Here is a 21,962-nt window from a genome sequence, read left to right on the forward strand (position 1 = left end):
CTGAGAACTGAGTGTGTAGCCCAGCTGGGTTAAAGAGGAACTGAAAGTATCTGAGTTTTTCAAACTTGGCTACCTGCTTATTTTATGACATCAATAAAAAATTATTTTATTTTTTTTTAGCTAGAAAGCAAACTCGGCTGACTATAAATTTTCCTTCCTGTTATTTTTACATGAGCCTTTTCAACAGACCCAAATGATTCCAAGAAATAAGGTCATGTACTACAAAGATACTTCTCTGTCATCCTCACATGCCAGTCATGGGAGACTGATTTTCTGTCCCCACTGCAGTGGGGACAACAAAATGTCCAGCACAATCAGCAGCTGGCACAGCAAAACGTATGATGAACGGAATGAAGGGCAAAATTCAGTGAGAAAATGAGGAAAGGACAGGTTGCACAGAGGATTTATCAATGGATGGCTCTCAAATGAACTTGGTGTTGTGGGTTTTTTTTCCCACAAGGCTTAGAAAGTGAGTCCAGACATCTAAGAGCTGTTTGCTGTGAGGCTTTTAGAAGGGAGTCAAGGTGCTGGCAGACTGATAAAAAAACACCCCATTAAACTTGGAAATTACAATCCAGTTAACTTCAGTTCCTGATTAACAACATCAAATAGACCATGGAATAAGTATTTGGGAAATAATTTGCAGGCAAGAAGAAAATACAGACAAATAATAGCCAACATAGATACTGTATAATATAATTGCACTTCCTTCTGTGATGGGTAAAAGGCCTTGTGGGGAAAGAAGCAGTACATTTAATACCATAAGGCTTCTAACATCTCCCTGTGCCCCACAGCACCTTCATCCCCATGGTCTGTCAGGAATGACCTTTAGATCCCCCACCCATGGCTTGGTGTCACCTGGGTCACTGTCCCATTTCTTGTTTAAATTTCAGAAATAACCTGGAGAAGGGAACAGAGAGATTTTTATGTGCGGAGCACATGGAGGTGTTAAGGACAAGGACTGCAATAGATACAGAGTTTCCAATAGATATAGAGGTCTTGAGGATTTGGAGGAAAGGGCTGAAAAGTCAGATATGGTGCAGGAAGGACAAGGCAAGGAATGGCTTGCCAGTGCCAGAGGGCAGGCCCAGCTGGGATATTGGCAAGGAATTGCTGGCTGGGAGGGTGGGCAGGCCCTGGCACAGGGTGCCCAGAGCAGCTGGGGCTGCCCCTGCATCCCTGCAGTGTCCAAGGCCAGGCTGGACGGGGCTTGGAGCAGCCTGGGACACTGGAAGGTGTTCCTGTCCATGGCAGGGGTGGAACTGGATGAGCTTTAAAATCCTTCCCAGCCAAACCATATTGGGATTCTTGCATTCCATGACGCTGGCAGGGATGCCCACCGGGACAGGAGTAATCAGGAGAAGTGGATGGGGAGCAGCTGACTTGGAAGCAGTTCCTTTGGCAGAAATCGATGGTCACGAGCTGGGAGTGAGTCAGCAAGGCCACGGCGCTGCAGGAGAAGGCAGAGGACCGTGGTGACCTCTTCATTACAACCCTTGGGGAATTCACTGCATTTCCAGGCATTTCAAGAAAAATGAAGCTTAGTGGGAGAGCACGAGTTCTGTAAAGTGTCCGAGCTGACAAGTTATTTAGTCTAGCAGGAGGAAAACAAAATAGAGATATTTTCAGATACGTATTCTCAAGTGCAGAAGGGGATTTTATCTTTACATTGTGGTTGTCTGGTGGATAAGGGGAAATGTAAAGATCCTGTTCCTATCACATGTTACAGCTTCCAATGCAAACCATTGAGCCACGCTGCTGAACATGCAATGAATAATCAGTGAGAAACCTGTTGTTCTTCCACCATGTTTCCTAAACCGATCTCAGACAAATTCAGCAAGCCCATCCAATTTACCCAGGGCAAGAGATCTATGACAGACAGAAGCTCTGGAAATACAGCCTCCTTTGAGGCTTTGTCAGGTTAGGTAGTTTTCATTTCCTTTTTTCCCCAACTCCCTTCCAAAGCTGACTAAAAATTCCAGTTTACTGCTGTTTTAAAATCTCATGTTCAACAGGAACCTCTTAATTTATTTGGTAGGAAATGGTACAGAATATCATAACCAGGGCTGTTCGTGATGTTTGGGATATTTCCCTATGGGCACATTTTGTTCTGGCAAGTTACTTTCTAGATCACCTTTAACAAAAAAGCACCCACCATTGATTTTAAATAACACTTTGTTCTGAAACAAACAGCATTCGGGAGGTGACATTTTTCATAAGGATCCTATTTTTTTCTCACTGTGAAATTACCTTTCTTTTATTTCTAATTAAGAAATTCTAGTGAACTAACAAATGACAAGATTGGTAACAATATTTGGATACTAAAGAAAGATAGGGCTTGGTTGGTGTTTTGGTTGTTGTTTCATGTTTTACGTTTTATATTTTATGTTTTATATTTAATTTTAAATCAAACATCAAATTTTCTATTTCATTTTCCTTCAAACCATTTCCCCCAGATTACCAATCATACCTGCAAAACTAGGATAAATGGTTTCCAGGTGGTTTTGCTATTTGTTTTGCTTTTTTTTTTTGCTTTATCCTCCTGCCACAGTGCCAGGGAAAATGGAAATGCTGATTTATTTTTTTTTCCAATTAAAAAAATACTCCACAATTACACACTATGTTAATATTTAGTGCTGTAATAGAAATTACAATGGCAGAGAGAGGCTTGCTGGTCAGAGGAATTCTATGAGCAGTTCCCAAGTTTTGACTTTGTGCTGATCTTTACTCTCCAAGGAATTTAATTTTGGATATCAGCTTCACCCCACTTTCTGCATGGGGATTTCTGTTCTCAGCACCTGGCACAGACAGTCTACTGCCTGTCAGAGCAGCTGCAGCTTAAACTCATAGGCTGTGGGCAGAGGCTGTCCATAATCTCCCTTTCCTGAGTTCCTGCTGGGGAGCTGGTTCAGCACATCCCCTCCAAAATCCATCTCCCCCAGAAGATGCTGCATCACAGCAATTTTTGCCAGGAAAGGGCAGTGGCAGGAAACTCATTATTGCTGCATCCTGCAGCCCTGCCAAGGGGTGGGTTCAGCTCAGTTCAGGCTGCCAAAGGTCTTCTCTGCCCCTGGCTGCCAGTCCTGCACCTCCAGCTCGTTTGAAAGAGCACAAGGCTTGGCTGATGGAAATAAAGCAACATTGGCAGCCCCTGAATTACAATACCTCTCCCTACAACTGCTCAGCCTCACATTCCAGCAGTTGGGATATACTGCTGTGTGTCCAAACCAGTGTTGTGGAGTCACAGAATCACAAAATGGTTTTAGTTGAAAGGAATATAAACACCATTTGGTTCCACCCCTGCCATGGGCAGGGACAGTTTCCAGTGTCCCAGGCTGCTGCAAGCCCTGTCCAGCCTGGCCTTGGACACTGCAGGGATGCAGGGGCAGCCCCAGCTGCTCTGGGCACCCTGTGCCAGGGCCTGCCCACCCTCCCAGCCAGCAATTCCTTGCCAATATCCCAGCTGGGCCTGCCCTCTGGCACTGGCAAGCCATTGCCTGGGTGCTGGCCCTGCAGGCCTTGTCCCCAGTCCCTGGGCAGCTCTCCTGGAGCCCCTTTAGGCCCTGCCAGGGGCTCTCAGCTCTCCCTGGAGCCTGAATACTTGTGCAGGGGAGCAGCCCCAGCTCTCCCAGGCTGCCTCCAGAGCACAGGGGCTCCAGCCCTGGCAGCAGCTGCGTGGCCTCCTCTGGGCTGGCTCCAGCAGCTCCACGTCCTTGTGCTGGTGTTGCCCAGGGCTGGGGCAGCTCTGCAGGTGGGGTCTCACCTGAGCACAGGGGCACAGGGGCACAATCCCCCCTCCCTTGCTGCCCACACTAGGGGATCAGCCCAGGGCACAGAGCCCAGTTTTTAACCCAGCATGGATCGACGAATCCATGTATTCCCACCACTGATCCACATATTCCTGCTGTTCATGGAGCATGTGACTGAGAAGATTGGCTTCAGACAGACCAAAACAGACAGGCTGGACGGAGGCGAGAAAGCTGTGGGTTAGCAAAGCTGGAAGGCAAATCTGATGTGAATCTCTGTGCTGCAGTGAGAGCTTTTCACAGGTTTTAGTGTAACTTCGCTGGAAAGTTGCAACAGTTTAGGAAAAAAAAAAAAAAAAAAAAAAAAAAAAAAAAGAAAAGTACCAAAAAACCCCCAAACCGCGCCGAATTCAACAGCGATTTGCTTTGACATTTGTCCCCGGCACTCCCCACCCCCTGCTTGTAAATCTGCCTGTTTGGCCACGGGGAAACGCGTCCCGTGGGTGGGCCGGGCCGGGCCGGGCAGGGCCGGGCCGGGGCGGGCCGGGGGCGGCCCCGCGGGGAGCCCAGGAGCGCTGCGGCCGCACAGCCCCAGAGCTGCGCCCGACATGGACTGCGGAGTCATCACCTCCAAGACCGTGCTGCTGCTGCTGAGCCTCGCCTTCTGGGTACCGCGGGGCTGTCCCGGGTGGAGGGGAACGGGGGCTGTGGCAGGGGGACGTGCTCGCCATCCCGGGTTTCCCGCGCACCGGGGTTAGCTCTGCGCAGGTAGTGCGTGTATTTCTGTAGCAACGCCTGAATACGTATTTTTAAAGGACGAGGAGATTTAGGGGTTTTAAGTTTCTAAGAAAAAAAAAATATAAGGTCGGACCTTGTTGGGTTTTTTTTGTTTGTTTTTTCTTCGTGGCGTGTTTTTAATGTACCCGGCTTTTTAGTAGTGTTTTTAGTTAAAACAGTTTGTAACCACGTTTTGTGATCAGAAGCAATTGGAGCCGCTTGGTGAGGACATTTTATAAGGGCTTTCCTCCATATTTGGGGTGAGGAGATTTTTGGGGAGGAAATCTGCTGAGAACTTTGTTCCAGCTATGTCCTTGGCACAGTTACGGCTTTCCAAATCACTTCCACGGTAATTATTTACAAGCAAGTGAAGAGATGAGGGTGTTTTTTATGCTTTTCAGCCTAACCCTCGCTGGTTTGGGGGTGTTGGCATGGGAGGCTGCCTTGTGACAAGTGACAGCAGGGCCTGGGGCTGTTCAGAAGAGCTGGGGATTATTCTGGTAAGCAGGCTCGGGCATTCCCCCTGCGTGGGGAAGTTTGGAAAACCCCCAGCAGCGCCATCAGCCGCCCCGGGACTTGTGTGCTGCTGTCAGGGAAGGGCCCTTGTCAAACCTCACATCTGTCGGTGCCATGGGATGGGGGCTCACGGCTGCCTTGTAGCACCTGGGTGTTTTCCAGACGGGTTTTGCTAGGTATGCCTCCCACCTGCCGGCAGCAGCGAGGGCCTGGAGCTGCTCGGCCCGGGCTGGGGCTCAGCTTTGCAGCGCCCCTTCCTCTGGGTGTCATGGGGGCCCTTCCTGAGGAGGAGAACCAGAGCTCTCCAAAGAGAGATGCTACAAGAGGAGAGGAAAAATAAAGTGAAAGAAGGAATACTCGAATTAATCCCTGGGGCCTCGTGGGGTGTGGTGCCGTTTTGTAGAACATGACTTGCTGCTGGCTGTGGTGAGGCGCTCGTCCCCTCCGTCCTGTGCCTCGTTTTTGGAGGCCTGGCACAATTTATTGCTAAATGTGCTCCATATGACTCCTGAGCCACTGGCACAGGTGGAGCTGCGGGCCGGGTCATAGCTGCACACCAGGTAACATGATCTCACCGTGTCTGCTTGGTTTGTGGTGATTGTGTTGTTGTTTGTTGTTTTTTAAGTAGCCACAGAGAAACATTGCAGCATCCCACTCTTTGTATGTGGAAATGCCCTGAGCCTCAGATCAGGCATACCTCAGGTTAGCATCATTGCTTGGCTTTTTAAATATGAAACAACAGCCTTATATCCTCCTAGAAATGTCTCTGGTACTTTTTCTTCTGCTGTAGGAAAGCTCTCTAATCGTGTTTGGGTCATCTGCATCCATGGACTGTCAGTAAAGATCCTCCTTCATGTCTATGGCCTCTGAATTTGGGGTGACCCAGACCCCAAAAAAGGCTGCCTTTGGGTTGTTTTTTATCCCAGTAGGAGCAGTGCAGCCCAGTACTTGTGGCATCTAGTTGCTGCTGCCACCATTATGTGTGGTAATCACATTCCAGCAGCAGAACTGCAGAACCTGGAATTCTGGTTTTGGGAGGGTGGAGATGGAGGGGCTGATTCTTTTATGCTCCTTCAGAACACTTCTAACAGTCAGGGCTCGGTAAGTACAAGGTTCCAGATGATTGTGAAAACACAGGATTTGCAAAGAACATTAGAGTCCTTCCCCAAGGAGTAATTCATGTCGAGACATTGCATGCTGCAGATCTTTCCCAGCTCAGAAGCGATTACGGAAAATAATTCACCACCTGCGTAGTCAGCAGATGGTGCAGATGTGGTTCTTTGACAGAAGTTATTACTTAAGAATATCCTAAAAAGGCAAAAATCCTCTCTTGGATTTCTGATCGTTATCGTGGGTTGTGGAGGAAGTCAGATCTTCCACAATGACAAATCGGGGCTTCCTAAACGAGGTGAAAAAACAGCTTTTCTCCTGAGCATCAGGCTCAGCATTGTATGTGCGGGTCATTCTGTGAGTGAGGGATCCATGCATATAACTCCCCCCAGAAACTCAGTGATTAAAGATTATTTAATTAAAAGGCTACCACGGTGGTGCTTTAGGCTGTGGGAGTTCTTCCCACCTCCTGTTCTACTCTTCAGCACCTTCTAATTAGGTGCAAGTGTGTGGTTGTTTTGGTAAGTGGGTGTTGGCCTGCTCTAGGTGAAGACTGGGGATGCAGGTTTATCTCATGGGACCTAAAAGAGGGAGAGGAAGGGTTAGAGCAGACCATGATGTTCTTGGCAATGTGTTTTGAGAGGACTGGGCTGGGTGGGATGTAATGATGCTCTTTTTGAAGGAGAGAGCTGAAATGCTGGGATTCACTTCCTGTGCCAAGGGAAGAAACTGAGAGTCTTAAAACTAGATGGAAGCACTGTGCTCCAGTATTTCTGTCCAGTGTGCAGTAAACGCCTTCCCAGGCTGCTTTTAACCTCAAAGCATCCAGCACCATGCCCCTGCTCGCCTTCAGCTTCGTTGTCACTAAACAGGTCTCTGCCTTCAGAGGGTGTTTGGCGTCTGCTGGTGGTCCTGGGGACTAGGAGATGGACTTCCATCATCCTTGTGGGTCCCCTCCAACTCAAGATACTCTGATTCACCACCAACGGGCTACTTAGTTGTTCCTGCAGTGAAAATCCTGTTTGTCCAGATTTCCCATTCACTTTTAGGCAGAAGTGGGTACATCCCCAGCTTCCTTGCTCTACTTGCCCAACAGCAGGGAGAAACAAAAGGACAAGTTCTGTCCAGGAGGCTTTAGCAGGACCAGGGGATTTGAGACAGAAGCATTTGATCTGCTGACAAGAAGTGCAGCCCTCTGCCATGGACAGGAACACCTTCCACTAGGCCACGTTGCTCAAGGAATCACAATATTGCTGTGGTTCACTTTATGTAATTTTTAGTAATTTTAAGGTGTAAACTTAGCCAGAAGAAAAATTCCTGCATGTGTGAATGGTTTAAATCGCTCATGGCAGTAATGAGTACTTTGGGAATGCCTAACTCTGAAGCCTCAAGTCAGAGAGAAATCTGGATACTTTTAGTGAACAGTGTATTGAATAGCAAAGATTGCATTGAAGAAGGGAAGGCAAAGGTGGGGGGCTCCTTGGGAGCTGGAACAAGGGTGATTTTTAAGGTCCCTTCCAACCCTTGCCTTTCTGTGATTTCTAGCTCGTTTCTGAATGGTGAGGGAAGAGCAGCCACATGATGCAGAGTGGTCACAGGATGGGGCTGATGCTGGGGCTGGGCACTTCGGTGTGATCCTGTTGAGCGTGCCTTGAAAGGGTAAAGTTCCTCCTTGTTTTAAATTTTTCTGCCCAAAATCAGGAAGCAGAACTGAACTGACTTTCGGGAAGATGGGCTCTGCTCTTTTGCATAGGGGCCTCAGGGACTAAATTAAAATGAAGGTGCTGGTGCTGTGTGGTCAGCACAGGGGAAGTGTTGGGACAGTGATGCAGATTTGGAGAAACAACCTCAGCCAGACTGTCCCCAGCAGTCCCTGTGGCTGTGGAAGGACCCACTGGATGGCTGGGCTGTGTATCCATCCCTAAAGACACTTTGATCTCTTCAAAGGTGTCACCAAAACCAGAGGTCTGATGTTGACAGGCTGAGAAGGCCGGGGTGATCAGCCTGGAAATGAGGAAGTTGTGGAGACTGTGTAACAGCCTTCCAGAGTCTGACGGAGGAAGCAAGGAAAGCAAAGAGGGATTCTTCATCAGGAGCTGTAGTGGAGGCAGAATGGCTTCACACTGAAAAGAGGAGAAATTTAGTACAGATATTGGGAAGGAATTGCTCCTGTGAGGGTGCTCAGGCACTGGTGTAGGTTGCCCAGAGAGGTGGAAATGTTCCAGACCAGGCTGGACAGAGCTTGGAGCAACCTGGGATAGTGAAAGGTGTCCTTGCCCATGGCAGGGGGTGGAGCTGGATGAGCTTTATGGGTCCTTCCAACACAAACCATTCTGGATTTCTGTGATTCCATGTTGTGGAAGTGTGTGTGGTAATTACAACGGTTCAAGAGGTCCCATTTTGGTACCTCTTTAGCAAGATTTAGGATTAGCTCTGCTGTGATTTAGCAGAGTTCAGTTGCAGGGTCTGGTGTCTGAGCCTGGAACAGCTGACCGAGAAACTGGGGTGGTTCCGAAGGCAAATATTGAACTACAGGGTGTTTTGTGTCCAAAGGCTGCTCAGATCCAAAACTGCTTGGCACTGGCCGAAAAATCAATCCATGCTCAGCTGAAGTCTCACTCCCGCAAGCTCATGCCCTGCAGTCTGTGTATTTGGGGAGAATACAAGTGAAAATGGGGGTTCTGACAAGTGAAAATGGGGGTTCTGACAAGTGAAAATGGGAGTTCGTCCTCTCTCTCTCCTCCTCCTGTTACCTCTGTGATTGTGATTGAACAGCAGCGCCCTAGCTGCAACGCAGGGGTTTAAGCATTGGAAGTTGTAGAGAAGGGGGCAGCATTCCTTGTTTGGCACTGCTGTACGCTGTCTCTGTGAGGACATCCCACCATTTGTTGGCTTTTAGGGATGGGAAAATAACCTTGGAATTAGGCTTATAGAACAGAAGAAGACATGCTAAAACAACTCTTAAAGTGGACATTTACTTAAAACAGCTTGAAAACAAGCCTACTACACCCAGAGACCCCTCTGAGTGTGTGGTTTTGCGGCATGTAAAAACTGCAGGAAAATGTTCATCTGGGTTGGGGATTTTTTCTCCTCAAAGAGAGACATAGGTTTCCAGAGCCTTTTGGCAGCTGCTCACTGTTTTCATTTGAGAAAAAAAAGGGAAAAGCAAGTGCTTCCCACCGTACCCAGCACACAGCCTGAGGTGTGTTTTGAAGGCAGGCTGAAACATGCCCCGCAGTTGTACATCCCAGCTGAATATTTTGGTATAACAGACTTTGATGTGTCTGCTGTGGCTTGGTGTTAAGTTGGCTCAGAACAGTTGTCTGGGCTCCGTCCCACTTCTGTAGCTCACGTGAGGAAACTGATTTGTAGGTTTTAGTTTGAGGGTAATGACTAGCATGAGATTAACAGGAATTTTCTCCTGGGGCTGTTGGTGCTGCTGGAATCAAGGGCAGCCTGGTAGGAGCTCACAGCTTTGGTGCTTTTTGCTCCAATCCAGAACCAACTTGCTGAGTTCAGTTATTTTTTTATTATTTTGTAAATCAGTGTTTTCATCTGAGGGAACACAGTAAGTTTTCATATTAACAGGAGACCCCATCCTGCCTCCAGCCCTGGCTCCAACAGCGCAAGGCTGTGGAGCTGCTGGAGCCAGCCCAGAGGAGGCCACGCAGCTGCTGCCAGGGCTGGAGCCCCTGTGCTCTGGAGGCAGCCTGGGAGAGCTGGGGCTGCTCCCCTGCACAAGTATTCAGGCTCCAGGGAGAGCTGAGAGCCCCTGGCAGGGCCTAAAGGGGCTCCAGGAGAGCTGCCCAGGGACTGGGGACAAGGCCTGCAGGGCCAGCACCCAGGCAATGGCTTGCCAGTGCCAGAGGGCAGGCCCAGCTGGGATATTGGCAAGGAATTGCTGGCTGGGAGGGTGGGCAGGCCCTGGCACAGGGTGCCCAGAGCAGCTGGGGCTTTGGTTGCTCTTCTGTGATTGTCCTTGCCCAGATGATGCTGTTAGTGTGCCCAGTGACAGGACCAGTGGGCACAATCTGGAGCACAGGATGGTCCCTCTGAACATCAGAAACCTTTGTCACTGTGAGAGAGACCAAGCAGCGTCACACTCTGTCCTGGGTGAAACCAGAGAACACCAATGTGACAATACCTGATTTATAATTTAGAGAAATGAATACCATAAGAAGGGTAGGAAAAGGTAACTGAAGCCAGAAAGTCCCTTTCAGCTGGCAGAGTTTTAAATCCAGGATGGGAAAAGGGACAGAAAATTGTGCATGTGAGATGGGAGGTGCTGAGATGGGGTCACTCATTGCCAGGAGAAACCAGCTTTGCCTTGGGCCAAGGGAGAGCCTCAGGTCTGGGAAGTGCCTGGTCCATGTCGGCCAAGGGGAGTTTTAAAATGGTTAAAATGAGGATAAAGTGAGGAAAGCTTTCTCAAAGGTGCTCAGTGCCTTTCTTTTTCTTTAAAGTCACTAGAAAACCTGTTGCCTCCCTGAAAAGGGAGTAGTGCAGCAGCCAGGGAGGACTTGAAACTCTGGTAGTGAATGGGAAGAATAAATCTTGCAGTACAATAAATCAGCAAGGGAGCCAGATACTGATTCCCTTCACCATGCAAGCTCACTGTTGGGTAATAAAATACATTATTTATGGAGGAAATGTACAAAACCTTTCAAGCAGAAGATTTACCTGTCAAGGTAAATCAAAAACACTTCTTGTACACAGAAAAAAAAAAGCCAAAAAACAAAGACATGGAGTGTCTTCTGTGTTAAGGAGAGAATGGGCAGCTGTAACTGAGACCAGTGTTTCTGGGGGCTGATTCTAGACATGAGAGGCATGGGGGCACCTCAGTAGTAATAATTATAATTGGCAATGTAATAATTGAAGGTGACATATCCCACTCTGTCCACTGAAACTGCTGAAAAGGCAATAGCATCCCAGTGAACGTAGGTGCTGGATAGGAAGGCAAAACAGCAGCATCAGGTGTTGCCCTGGGTGAGGAGCCCTGCCTATGCAAAGATACTGGTGAAAAACTGGGATTTGAGCCTTAAAATTAACTCAGGCAGCTCTGTGAGCTGACTGTCTAATGATGAATTAGTTGGCAGTGGTTCAGAAAGGGTTTGGGTGGATATTCATAGTTCTTCCAATTCCTCTTTGCAGTAGTTTGCTGTAGAAGACAACTTCTCTTACTGTGTCATGAAAAATGGTATTATTTATCTTACCTGTCTTTGCCCATAAAAAGTTAATTATACAGGACAAAGTCCAGCCAGTCTGAGTTTTGTGCTCTGGTGGATATCAGTGCTGGCCCAGGGAAAGCCCCATTGCACAAAGGAGAAATGTCTTTAAGTCTCATAGCCTCAATTTTTACTGTAAAGAGGCTGCATCTTGCTGGACACATGGGGTGAATTCGCCCTGTTCTTAAGCTTCTCCTTTTAATACTACAGTTTTGTTACTCTGCATTTTTAATTTTCCAGCCTTTTAAAAAGGAAGTCTTATACCAGTCTTATGTCAGTTTACAGAAACAGACCGAGTCATAGAATCAACACTCTGAAATGGGAGGATGCTGGGAGAAACCTTTTAAAATGTACCTCAAATCCTCCCAGCAGCAGACACTGCCTTTTAACATCACGGTTGGTAGTTTGTCTCCTTTGCTGTACCTTATCTGGTGTTTGGCAGGGGACAAGGAAGGCTGTGCTAATAACTGTGAATGAACACTAACCTCTGTTCTCAGCCATCACATAAGGCAGGCTTATGAAAACAGAGAAGTAAAGGTGGAGAAGCACCGGTTCTGCCCTCCTGATAGAAAAAGAAAGGTAGATGTGTATATATACATATATATACATAAATATATATATAAAGTGTATGTATTTCAGAGCAGTGGTATAGAGGAAGCTTTAAGCAGCTCCCTATGTGTCTGTGATCAGGTGGCATGAAGTATTTGCATGGCTATGAGCCTCCTGAAAAGGGTAGGTGCTTTTGGTCATCAGCATATAGCAAAAGTGGAACGCAAAGTAAGAAGCTTGTTGTATTTTTAAAAATACATAAAACTGGTGTTTCCCAGCAGCTGTCCTGTTCTGCTATATGATACAGCCCAGGCTTCTGTTTCATGGGCAGGATTGAATATTCACAGTGCTCTCTGTGTGTGTTATGTGACTGAGAGCCCCCCTTGTTGTTTTTATGCACTCTGTGCACCTGCTTCCCTGGCTCAGCCAAGCATGGAAGAGCTTGGAGTCCAGGCCCTGCCCAAACCTCAGCCTGGGAAAATTTGGTGACTGTCACAGCTTGGCTTTCTTCTCACTCAGCCTCAAGAAGTTCACTTTTTCACGCTCAAATAGTTTTTCTGCTTTCTGGCCAGGGTGTGGGATATGAAAGATTGAGTGGTTCTGGCGCTAGGTCCTTGAAGGGTGCGAGGCATGGTGGGTGAGGCAGCAGAGGCGGCTGCAGCTCTGTTGCCCAGCTGTGAAAAGGGGTTTTCTTGCAAATTTTCCTTTCACCTCATCTCATCACCTTGTCTTAAGGAAGTCATGAGCATTGTAAAGAAACTGGAGTTTCCTGCCGGCCTGGTGAGTCAGCTGGGTCTGTGTGGGAAGGACAGGGTCAGGTGTGGGTGTTGTGCTGGCTGTTGGTGGCCCAGGGGAGGCTGTTCTCCTGTATCCGCCTTGAGTCACTGTCTGTGCCCTGCTGGGCACTGGACCTGCCTGCAAGTAAGCTGCCAGACAGGAGAATGACAAGAAATGTGAATTACAATAACCATTTTTGTAGTGCGAATTTCTTGGCATAATCCTAGCACCCTTGTGTATAGTTTTACATGGGTTTGAGAAGGTGGTTGTCTCATTGTGAAAAGGAGGTATTTGATCTATTCCTCCTCAAAAGTAATCACTCAAACTGGCCTTTGTGTTTGTGGGATTGTTTTTATCCTTGAGATCCAACAGAAATCTAATCAGACATACTTTGAGATCCATCTTTTGCAATGCAAGTGACTTGTACTTCAAGAGAAGTACATCGTAGTACATCATCATCATCATCTTAGGTCTAAAAATGGGCTGTAGGTTTTGTGATGTAGGGGTGAAAAACTCTCTCCACTGGATTTTTAATTTTCTCTCAGTTCTGGAAAAGCTTAAGGGAAGAGCCCTGGTTTAAGTTCTAAAATATTGCTCATCTTTGCTTTCAAAATTTATCTCTGGGACTCACCTGCAAAAATCAGAGAAGAGATCATTAGCTGTGATGCCTTCTATTCCTGAGCAACCCTGCTCTTCAGGCTTCAGGATTCTTCCCACTGAACTAAAAGTCATGTGTGAAGTTACGCTATTATCTATGGGGTAAAACGTCATCTTCCTTTAAGTCTTTTCCCAAAGACTTCTGGTTCTGCCTCATTACACTTCCTTTTTCTGCTTGGAAGCAGAAGCTTGGAAATTCTAGTAGCCTTCTTGCAGGCTGTGTTTTGTCTCTGACCAGAAACAAGGCAATCCTGAGTATTTGGAATGAAACCCACTGTGAAAGTGTTTTGTATTTGAGGTCCTTGAGCTTAACACTAGACCTTCTGGTCTTGTCTTGCAGTCATGGAGCTTTGCTGGTCCTGGCTTTAGGGGCCTTCTGTGAATTGGCTTCATAATTTATTTTTTTCTTTATTCATGGCAGCCTTTTACTCGCAGCAGGGTTTTTTTAGCTCCCCACAGCTGGTTGGTCTTTAGCAAGTCCTGTGCTGTTTCCTTTGTATTGTGTGTTGAGCACACTGGAGATGGATGGAAAATGAAGTATGCATGAAAAATTAAGAATGTTTCTCCACCGTGGTGGAGAGGGACTTTGGACAAGACACTAGAGTGACAAGGGGGAATGGTGTCCCACTGCCAGAGGGTGGGGTGGCATGGGATATGGGGAAGGAATTGTTCCCTGGGATAGTGGTGAGGCCCTGGCACATCTTTGCTTGCCTCTCCATGGCTGTCCATGCCCAGATGATGCTGTTTCAGAACAGAGAATAGGTGCAAAGACACGTGCATCCAGCCTTCCAGGCCAGAAATACAGGATACACTTTCTGAGTCATGCACCTTCATTCTTTTTGTGCCACTGAAGGCAAAGGAGGTGAGGTGTCCTCACCTCCACCTTCACTGCTGCTGCCATTCCAAGAACTTCTCCTGTCCTACTTTCAGTTTGGGAACAGAGTGTTGGAGGAGAAGGTGAGGTTACTTCTCCTCAAAACCTCACTCGTGTGGTGAACTGAGAAGGCAGTGGTGCCCTTTGAGATAAAGTGGTCTCATCCTTTCCCTGCATCCCTAAAAAGGGGTGGCAGGAAAAAGCCACAGCCACCTGCAGGCAGGGAAATAGGAAAGATATTTTCCTCAATGGAAGGAAAAATGAAAGGAAGCTTTAGGAACCGCTTTAATCATTAGCATATCTGAAAACCTGGTGCATGTGGAGAGGAAAAATAACTTGCTAAGAATTGGTGGTCCTGTTCCTTTTCCTGATATCCCACTTCCTGTATCTGAGCCCCAGGGCAGCAGGATCTTGCAGGTCATGTGCTAAATATCTGGCTTCATCACTTAATTCTGGGGTACAGACAGCATCCAGGAATGTGAGATTATGGGATGGGAGTTGTCTAAAACAAAGGATGTTCCTGCACTTGGAGGTAATTGAAGGGCAGGTAGCAGACCTGGCTGGAGGGTAAAGAGCCAAACAAGGTAAAGGAATTAGCAAGTCCTAGCTCCAGCGCAAGGAGTGTTTCATTTAATTAAAACACACAGTGCTGGGGAAGCAACAAGCTGCTCCAAGGCTACCTGATGAAATCCTGCTGTGACCTGTTGAAAACAAACCAGCTTCCCTTAAGTTTCCAGAATGTCAATACAGAGGGTGCTTAATTTTCCTTGTGCTGCAGGATTACAGAGGGTGGATGAGCCATCCTGATGCCTGTGAGAATTTTTTTGTGGCATCAGTGAGGTTTGGCAGGGCATGGCTGAGTCTTTTGGTGGTGTTTCCAGGGCTGTACCCAGTCCAATGGGTAAAAGTCTTTGGTTTCTAGGGCAACTGCCACTGGTGTACTCTACCTTGGCTTCAATCAGCAAAACATCCCTCTGGGAGAGAGATTATTTTAGAGGTTGCAGAAATCTGTTTCCTTCAAAAAAAGGAGGGATTCTGTTTTGCTGAGACTAGATACATTTGTGTCTGCCTTAGTGGTTCATGCTTTCATGAGAGTGCAAAGGATGAGTTTTTTCCCCCCAAAAAAAGAAAATAAAAAAGCCCCAAACCAGCAACTCACTGTGGTGATCTGTTTCCTGCAAGTGCAGCCTTGGGTGGGATGTACTTGACCCTGGGTGGGATGTACTTGACCCTGGGTAGGCAGTGTGGTTGTTCTGCAGAGTCACTGGTGCAGGTCTACAAACTCCAGCCTTTTGGCTCAGCTCCAGTGGTGCCTTATTAGCAGGGGAGTGATAAAATGAATTTCCTCTTCTCAGTATTTAAGTTTGAATGCATGGCTAGATTTAGGTAATAGTTTCAGATACAGCATTTTTTCATCTACTTCTTTGCACACTGTAGCCATTACTATTACTGTTAATTACTATTAGAAAACAATCCATGATCAGTTTCCAGGTCAGAGGCTTTATAAATAACTGCTAATAACTTTATTGCATTTCAGGCGGCAGCTGCAGGCCTCAGCTATGTTGGGGCGTACGTCATCAACACCTACAAGAGCTACGACAACTTTCTGCAGGACAAGTACGCGCTGCTGCCAGCCGTGATCATTATTTGCGTGGCCGTGGTGATGTTCATCATCGGGCTGCTCGGCTGCTGCGCCACCTTCCGCGAGTCTCGGGTCGGCCTGGGGCTGGTGAGTGGCACGTCCGTGTGTGTCGTCTGCCTCCCCCTGGCAGGGAGGTGCTAGGCTGCACCTCGGGAGGTGAGACAGAGTGGAAGGTTGCTGTGGTGCACACTGCTGAAGCGCTGCTTGTTTGTGGCAGTCACCTGCAGCTGAGCTGCTCGGATTTGCCCCAGCTCGCTCAATGAAGATGAGTGCGGGAAGCAGCAAGTCTTGAGGAGTGAGGTGGTGAAGGAACAGGAGGAAATACAAGTCAGATGTATATCAGTTTTTCTGCTGACTTTAGTCCTCTGAGTGCTGAAAGCATGCCTTGACTGCTCATAGAATTGCTTTTAAAAATCCAGAAAGTTTCACTTAGAGTAAGTTCATGCCCCGAGTCATGCCCTGAAGGCAATGTGAGCCCACAAGCAGCGCACAATGTACCTAACTCAGCTGCTGGTTTATCCGTGTACTCTCCCCTTTGACATCCATCCTGTGAAGTGCTCCATGGGCTCTTCACACAGGTCATGTCATGGCAGAGTTCAGGATCAGCCACACACAGGAATTCCCAAAAGGTTTGGGTTGGAAAGGACCTTAAAGCTCATCCATTTCCAACCCCTCTTCCATGGGCAGGGACAGCTTCCACTAGACCATCCAATACAATCAGGTTGCTCCAAACCCTGCCCAACTGGTCTTGAACAATTCCAGGAGTGAGGCATCCACAGCTTCTCCTATTCTAAATTACTTTCTGGGAACTACTTCGATTGGAGAGGCATTAAGAGATAGTGATCGCTGCTGTAAATTAATGTGAAGTGTATTGTGCAGTTGAATTTAAGTGCTGTGGGATTCTCTCTTACTGTCTCTCTTTTTTATTTTCAGTTCTTGGCCATTATCCTGATTATCTTCATTGCAGAAGTGTCCGCTTTTGTCCTGGGATTCGTGTACAGGGAAAAGGTAAACAAAGAATTAGCACCTCTGTCCCAATATAAAAGTAAAGAATAGATCTCACATTGTTTTATCATTCTAATTTATCTGGGTTTTTTACTTCATCCCTGTCTTGCAACCTGCAGAGCAAATGGGAATGGGGATGTCTTTGTTTGGAACACGGTGAATATATAAAATACGTGGCAGATATCACAGCAGTCTCTGAGTAGGATTAAACAGTTGCTGATGCTCCCAGAGGGCTTTTCCATCAAGGGTGGCAAGCTTCTACCCAGGAACATGATTCTGGCTAAGTGACACCTGAATTTTGTCTAAAACATTGCCTGATTTTTTGTATTGCTAATTTTTCCCCCTCAGTTTTTTGGGATACTTTTGGGATGCATCTTTTGCAATTTCCACCTGATAAAATTTTCAACTCTCACATTAAAACCGTCTGCATTGTTTTTATCTCTCTAAACAGGTAAAAACTGATGTGCAAGGTACAATGAGCTCAGTCTTTGAGAAGTATGATGGCAAAAACCCAGAGTCTACAGTTGTGGATTACTTGCAACAACATGTAAGAAAATGTTTAAGCATTGTTTGGAAAAGAACAGTTGGATCCTAAACAAGGAATTTAGGCTGGGAAAGGAGGGGAGAGGATGAGTATCCTGGAACCTGGCTCTGTGTTTAGCATCCAATTCTCCAAGGCAGCTGAAGGTGCTCCTCACTTTGCAGAGCTGGTGTGTTCAGGCTCCAGGTGTGAAGTTCATGTAGTGAGGGGCGGGGTTGATATGAGTGACATTTGCATCAGAGCAAATAAGTACATATGAATAACTGCTGCTGAGAACACTGCTCCATAAAATAGCGAGATGATGGAAGACTCTACCCTGACACTTGTCACCTTCCTTTTGGAGCTTTCACAAAGAATAAACTAAGAAGGATGCAATAATGTGTGAGGGAGACTGATTTATTATGTCTATGATTTTTTTCCTGAAGCACCACTGCTTGTAAATCTGCTGCAAACTAGTGGCAGCTTTGGCTCACTATGCCTAAGAGAGGTTTAACTCAACATGGGAATTCAGATAGGAACATATCTACTTATATGTATATAATGTAACTAGTAATAAATACCTATAATCTTACGTAATAGTAACTGCTGTGTAACTGTCCTGTGTTGGGTAGCTTCACTGCTGCGGGGTTAAGAACTACAGTGACTGGACGACCACGCAGTGGTTTAATTCCACTGGGAACAACAGTGTTCCCCAGAGCTGCTGCCAGCAAGAGGCTAAGAACTGCACAGGGCATCTGGATCAGCCACAGGAGCTCAACACACGGGTGAGCATGCGGGGCTCGGTTTCACAGCTGGGCCACATTCATTTTCAGCCAAGTGGAACTGTGCAGGGAAGCACGCCAGGCAGAGTTTAGGGATATGCCCATAGCTGTAGTTGTTTAAACCGATCTGGGGCAGGGGAACAGACTCATCTGGGATTGATCATGCTGAATCGGGAGGATTATGATGCTCTGAGGGCTGGAGCCCCTGTGCTCTGGAGGCAGCCTGGGAGAGCTGGGGCTGCTCCCCTGCACAAGTATTCAGGCTCCAGGGAGAGCTGAGAGCCCCTGGCAGGGCCTAAAGGGGCTCCAGGAGAGCTGCCCAGGGACTGGGGACAAGGCCTGCAGGGCCAGCAGCCAGGCAATGGCTTGCCAGTGCCAGAGGGCAGGCCCAGCTGGGATATTGGCAAGGAATTGCTGGCTGGGAGGGTGGGCAGGCCCTGGCACAGGGTGCCCAGAGCAGCTGGGGCTGCCCCTGCATCCCTGCAGTGTCCAAGGCCAGGCTGGACAGGGCTTGCAGCAGCCTGGGACACTGGAAGGTGGCCCTGCCCATGGCAGGGGTGGGACTGGATGAACTTTCAAGTCCCTTCCAACCCAAACGTTGTGATTCTATTAACCCAGGCTCTCCTGTCTGGGGCATAAGCCCCGAAATTGACTTTTATAGATACCATTGATGGCCTTCTGGCTCTGAGTTTTGGGCACTTGTTTAAGTGACCTGAGCTAGAGGAAACTGAGATGCAGCAAATGTCAGTAAATTGCAGTTTGTCAGTGCCTCTCCTCGTGCAGAAGGAAATAAGCCATCAGGTCTGGAAGACAAGAATGGAGTTCCTCAGATCTGCAGTACTGGTTGAACAGGAACTACCAGGCCCTGATTCACTGGCAGAGTTGGGAAAATAATAAAAACCTCCATCTGGATGAACACCTTTTAATGTGTTTTTACCTCTCTCTTTCATGGCAGGGCTGTACACAGGAGCTGGAGTCTGTCCTGCAGAGCGTTATCAGCTATGCCATGCTTGTAATCCTGGGGTTTGCCATTGTAAAGGTAAATATTTCCGTCTCTTCCCCCATGGAAAATAGTACTGTCTGCCCTTGGATCTTGGATCTTTCTCATCTTCAGTGTCCTAATAGCCTCAGCTTTCTTCTGCCTCTGAAACAGACTCAGTCGAATGTTCCCCACTTGTGTTTTTCCAGCTGTCTCTGTTTCATCTGCCTAACAATGATGGGAGGGATTCAAAAGATAGTAGGGGATTTGGGATGGAAATTCAGAGTGGAATCCATTTGTCACTGAATCAGAGAATCCCAGGATGGTCTGGATGGGAAGAGACCTTAAAGCTCAGCCAGTCCCAACCCCCTGCCATGGGCACCTTCCAGTGTCCCAGGCTGCTGCAAGCCCTGTCCAGCCTGGCCTTGGACACTGCAGGGATGCAGGGGCAGCCCCAGCTGCTCTGGGCACCCTGTGCCAGGGCCTGCCCACCCTCCCAGCCAGCAATTCCTTGCCAATATCCCAGCTGGGCCTGCCCTCTGGCACTGGCAAGCCATTCCTATCACTCCTTGTCCAAAGGCGTACTTAAATATTTTGGAGAACTCATTTTATCCCAGAATAATCCTAGCCTTTCACTGAAATTTTCCGCATGGCAAGATAACTAGTAATTAATGTGAATGTGTTAATGGGACAAACTGAAGAAGAAACACTCAAGCTGGAACTATTACTGGGAATTGGTATGCAAAAATAACACTTTCTGTAGATGTATTTTTAAATAAGTTTTTTTTATATGATGAAATCACACAGATCTGCTATGTAGGTGTTTAGTCTGACTACTGAAACAGAAATACAGCAGGACTAAGTACCTTGTGCACTCCCTCTTTTCCAGTTCTTCGGCATGCTGAGCGTCTGTGTGCTTACTTGCAAGAAAGAAGAAAGTGGATATCAGCCTCTTCACTCAGGGGTGTTTGCGTAATAAACTGAAAAGAACAATGTTGCTTCCTGATGATGAAACTGACTTGTGATCACACCACAGCTTTCTGAAACGTTATGCTAAGTTTGGACCTGTGACTGCAGGTAGCACCAGGTGGTGTAGTTGGCTCCAGAAAGAAACTTTCTTCTGACCTTCTTTCTTCTGCCCCAAAAACACGCAGCAGAAACTTTATACGTTAATCAATAAACTGGTGGAGACCACAGGAGGGGTTTCAGTTGTCTGCACAAACCCCAGGTTATTCTCATTACGTTGTTTAAACAACAAAAGAAACTTCTGAATGACAGGTTTATATACTCTTCATAGGCACGGGGATCTTTAATGTTTTTTCTGTATCTAATTGTGCAGCGTCGGTTTTTTTCCCCTTTCTTGTGTCATGTTGTAATTCTGTTTACTGCAGAGGTTGTTAGTGCAAGACACAAGACCATGTTTAAAGTCTAGAACGAGCATTTGTGTCGTTGTTTGGAGCAGCCAGCAAACAATAAAAACCCCAGGTTTTGAGCTTTTGGGCTCAGAACTCTCTCTCCCTCTTTGGTTTGTTTTTAATCTTTTAATTACTGGCATTAAAAAATCCTTTTGAAGCAAGGCTTTTGAACATACTCTTCCTCCTTTTTCTGTGGTTTGCCTGGGGGAATTAGTGCTGCATTTCTGCCCTGACCACACTTCTCTACTAAAATGTTAAAAAGATGCATTCTTGTACAAAGCAATTTCAATAACCTGCTGTAGCGCTGCTTTTGCACATTTTCTGTTCTTAATTCTGCTGGACACAGCCACTTACTCCTTGGATTGCATCCCTGCTTTAATACAGTCCTTCTTTATCTCGTTTGTATGTTAATCTGTTTATAAGCTCTTCAGGATTTTGGGGATAGAGAATGGAGGAAACTGTGAGCTTTTATGTATCAGGGAATTGTGGAAAAGCAACAGAGACTCTGCTGATTCCTTCCTTGGAGACATAAGCAGCCTGTCCTTAACAAAATAAATCTTTATATTTGTAGCTAATTAGAAAAAAAATTAGCTTGGGATCAGTGTTAACTGTTTAATTTTCTCCATCCCTACCCCAAGAGAAAAAAGAAAGTGATGGATAACGATGGAGACACACCAGCATGAGCACGTGTATGTTGAAAACTGCATATTTACTAAGGGCTTTGTCTTCTGTTAAAAGCTGAAATAAACTGAATTTGTACAATCAAAAATGGTGTGGCGGTTGTTGGTCGATGCTATCACAACTCCCTGGAAGGAGTAAAGCCCTCAGGGGCAGAACCGGAGCGGGCGCCTATCGGCGCTGCCTCGGCGAGATCCCGCCCGGCTCCCCTCAGCCATCCTGCGTTCCCTTGCTGCTGCGTTCAGCGATCCGGGTTCCCTTCTCACCCGGCTCCCCTCAGCAATTCCGCCTCCCGCCCCTCCTTCTCGCTCCCCACAGCGACCCGGCCTCCCTTACCGCCTCCCTCCGGGATCCTGCTTTCCCTTCCCGCCCGCTTCCCTCAGCGATCCCGCCTTCCGCCCTTCCTTCCCGCTCCCCTCAGCCGTCCCTCCTTCCTTCCCGCTCCCCTCAGCCGTCCCGCCTTCCTTCCCGCTCCCCTCAGCCGTCCCGCCTTCCTTCCCGCTCCCCTCAGCCGTCCCGCCTTCCTTCCCGCTCCCCTCAGCCGTCCCGCCTCCCGTCTCGCCTGGCTCCACAACTGATTCCGCCCTTCCTTCCCGCCCTCTTCAGTGATCCCGGCTCCCTTCCCTGCTCCTGCCCTTTCTGCCCTGCTTCCCTCAGCAGTCCCGCACCTTCCGCCCTTCCCTTCCCGTTCTGGCCAGCGTTGCCGTCTT

At 47.5% G+C, this 21,962-nt stretch overlaps 2 protein-coding genes across 2 annotated transcripts in view; both read left to right on the forward strand.

The window, feature by feature from the left end:
• Positions 1-21,962, forward strand: part of ELAC1 (elaC ribonuclease Z 1) — a 511,775-nt gene that overhangs the window by 341,951 nt on the left and 147,862 nt on the right. The window lies entirely within an intron of this gene.
• Positions 4,273-21,343, forward strand: LOC111941122 (tetraspanin-36-like). Its single transcript, XM_023944160.2, has 7 exons — positions 4,273-4,414; positions 15,769-15,960; positions 16,807-16,881; positions 17,330-17,425; positions 18,031-18,183; positions 19,136-19,219; positions 20,049-21,343. Exons 1-7 carry the CDS (start codon positions 4,355-4,357, stop codon positions 20,133-20,135), a joined length of 747 nt encoding a protein of 248 aa, XP_023799928.1. The 5' UTR covers positions 4,273-4,354; the 3' UTR covers positions 20,136-21,343.

The sequence above is a fragment of the Cyanistes caeruleus genome, chromosome Z, assembly GCF_971803275.1.
Source record: "Cyanistes caeruleus chromosome Z, bCyaCae1.hap1.1, whole genome shotgun sequence".
NCBI classification, from domain to species: Eukaryota; Metazoa; Chordata; class Aves; order Passeriformes; family Paridae; genus Cyanistes; species Cyanistes caeruleus.

Excerpts from the sequence above, each read along its gene's own strand:
- LOC111941122 (XM_023944160.2), top strand. The coding sequence starts at position 4,355 with ATGGACTGCGGAGTCATCACCTCCAAGACCGTGCTGCTGCTGCTGAGC. Across the intron at positions 18,184-19,135 it reads CACAGGAGCTCAACACACGG|GGCTGTACACAGGAGCTGGA; the intron begins GTGAGCATGCGG and ends CTTTCATGGCAG. Across the intron at positions 19,220-20,048 it reads TGGGGTTTGCCATTGTAAAG|TTCTTCGGCATGCTGAGCGT; the intron begins GTAAATATTTCC and ends CCTCTTTTCCAG.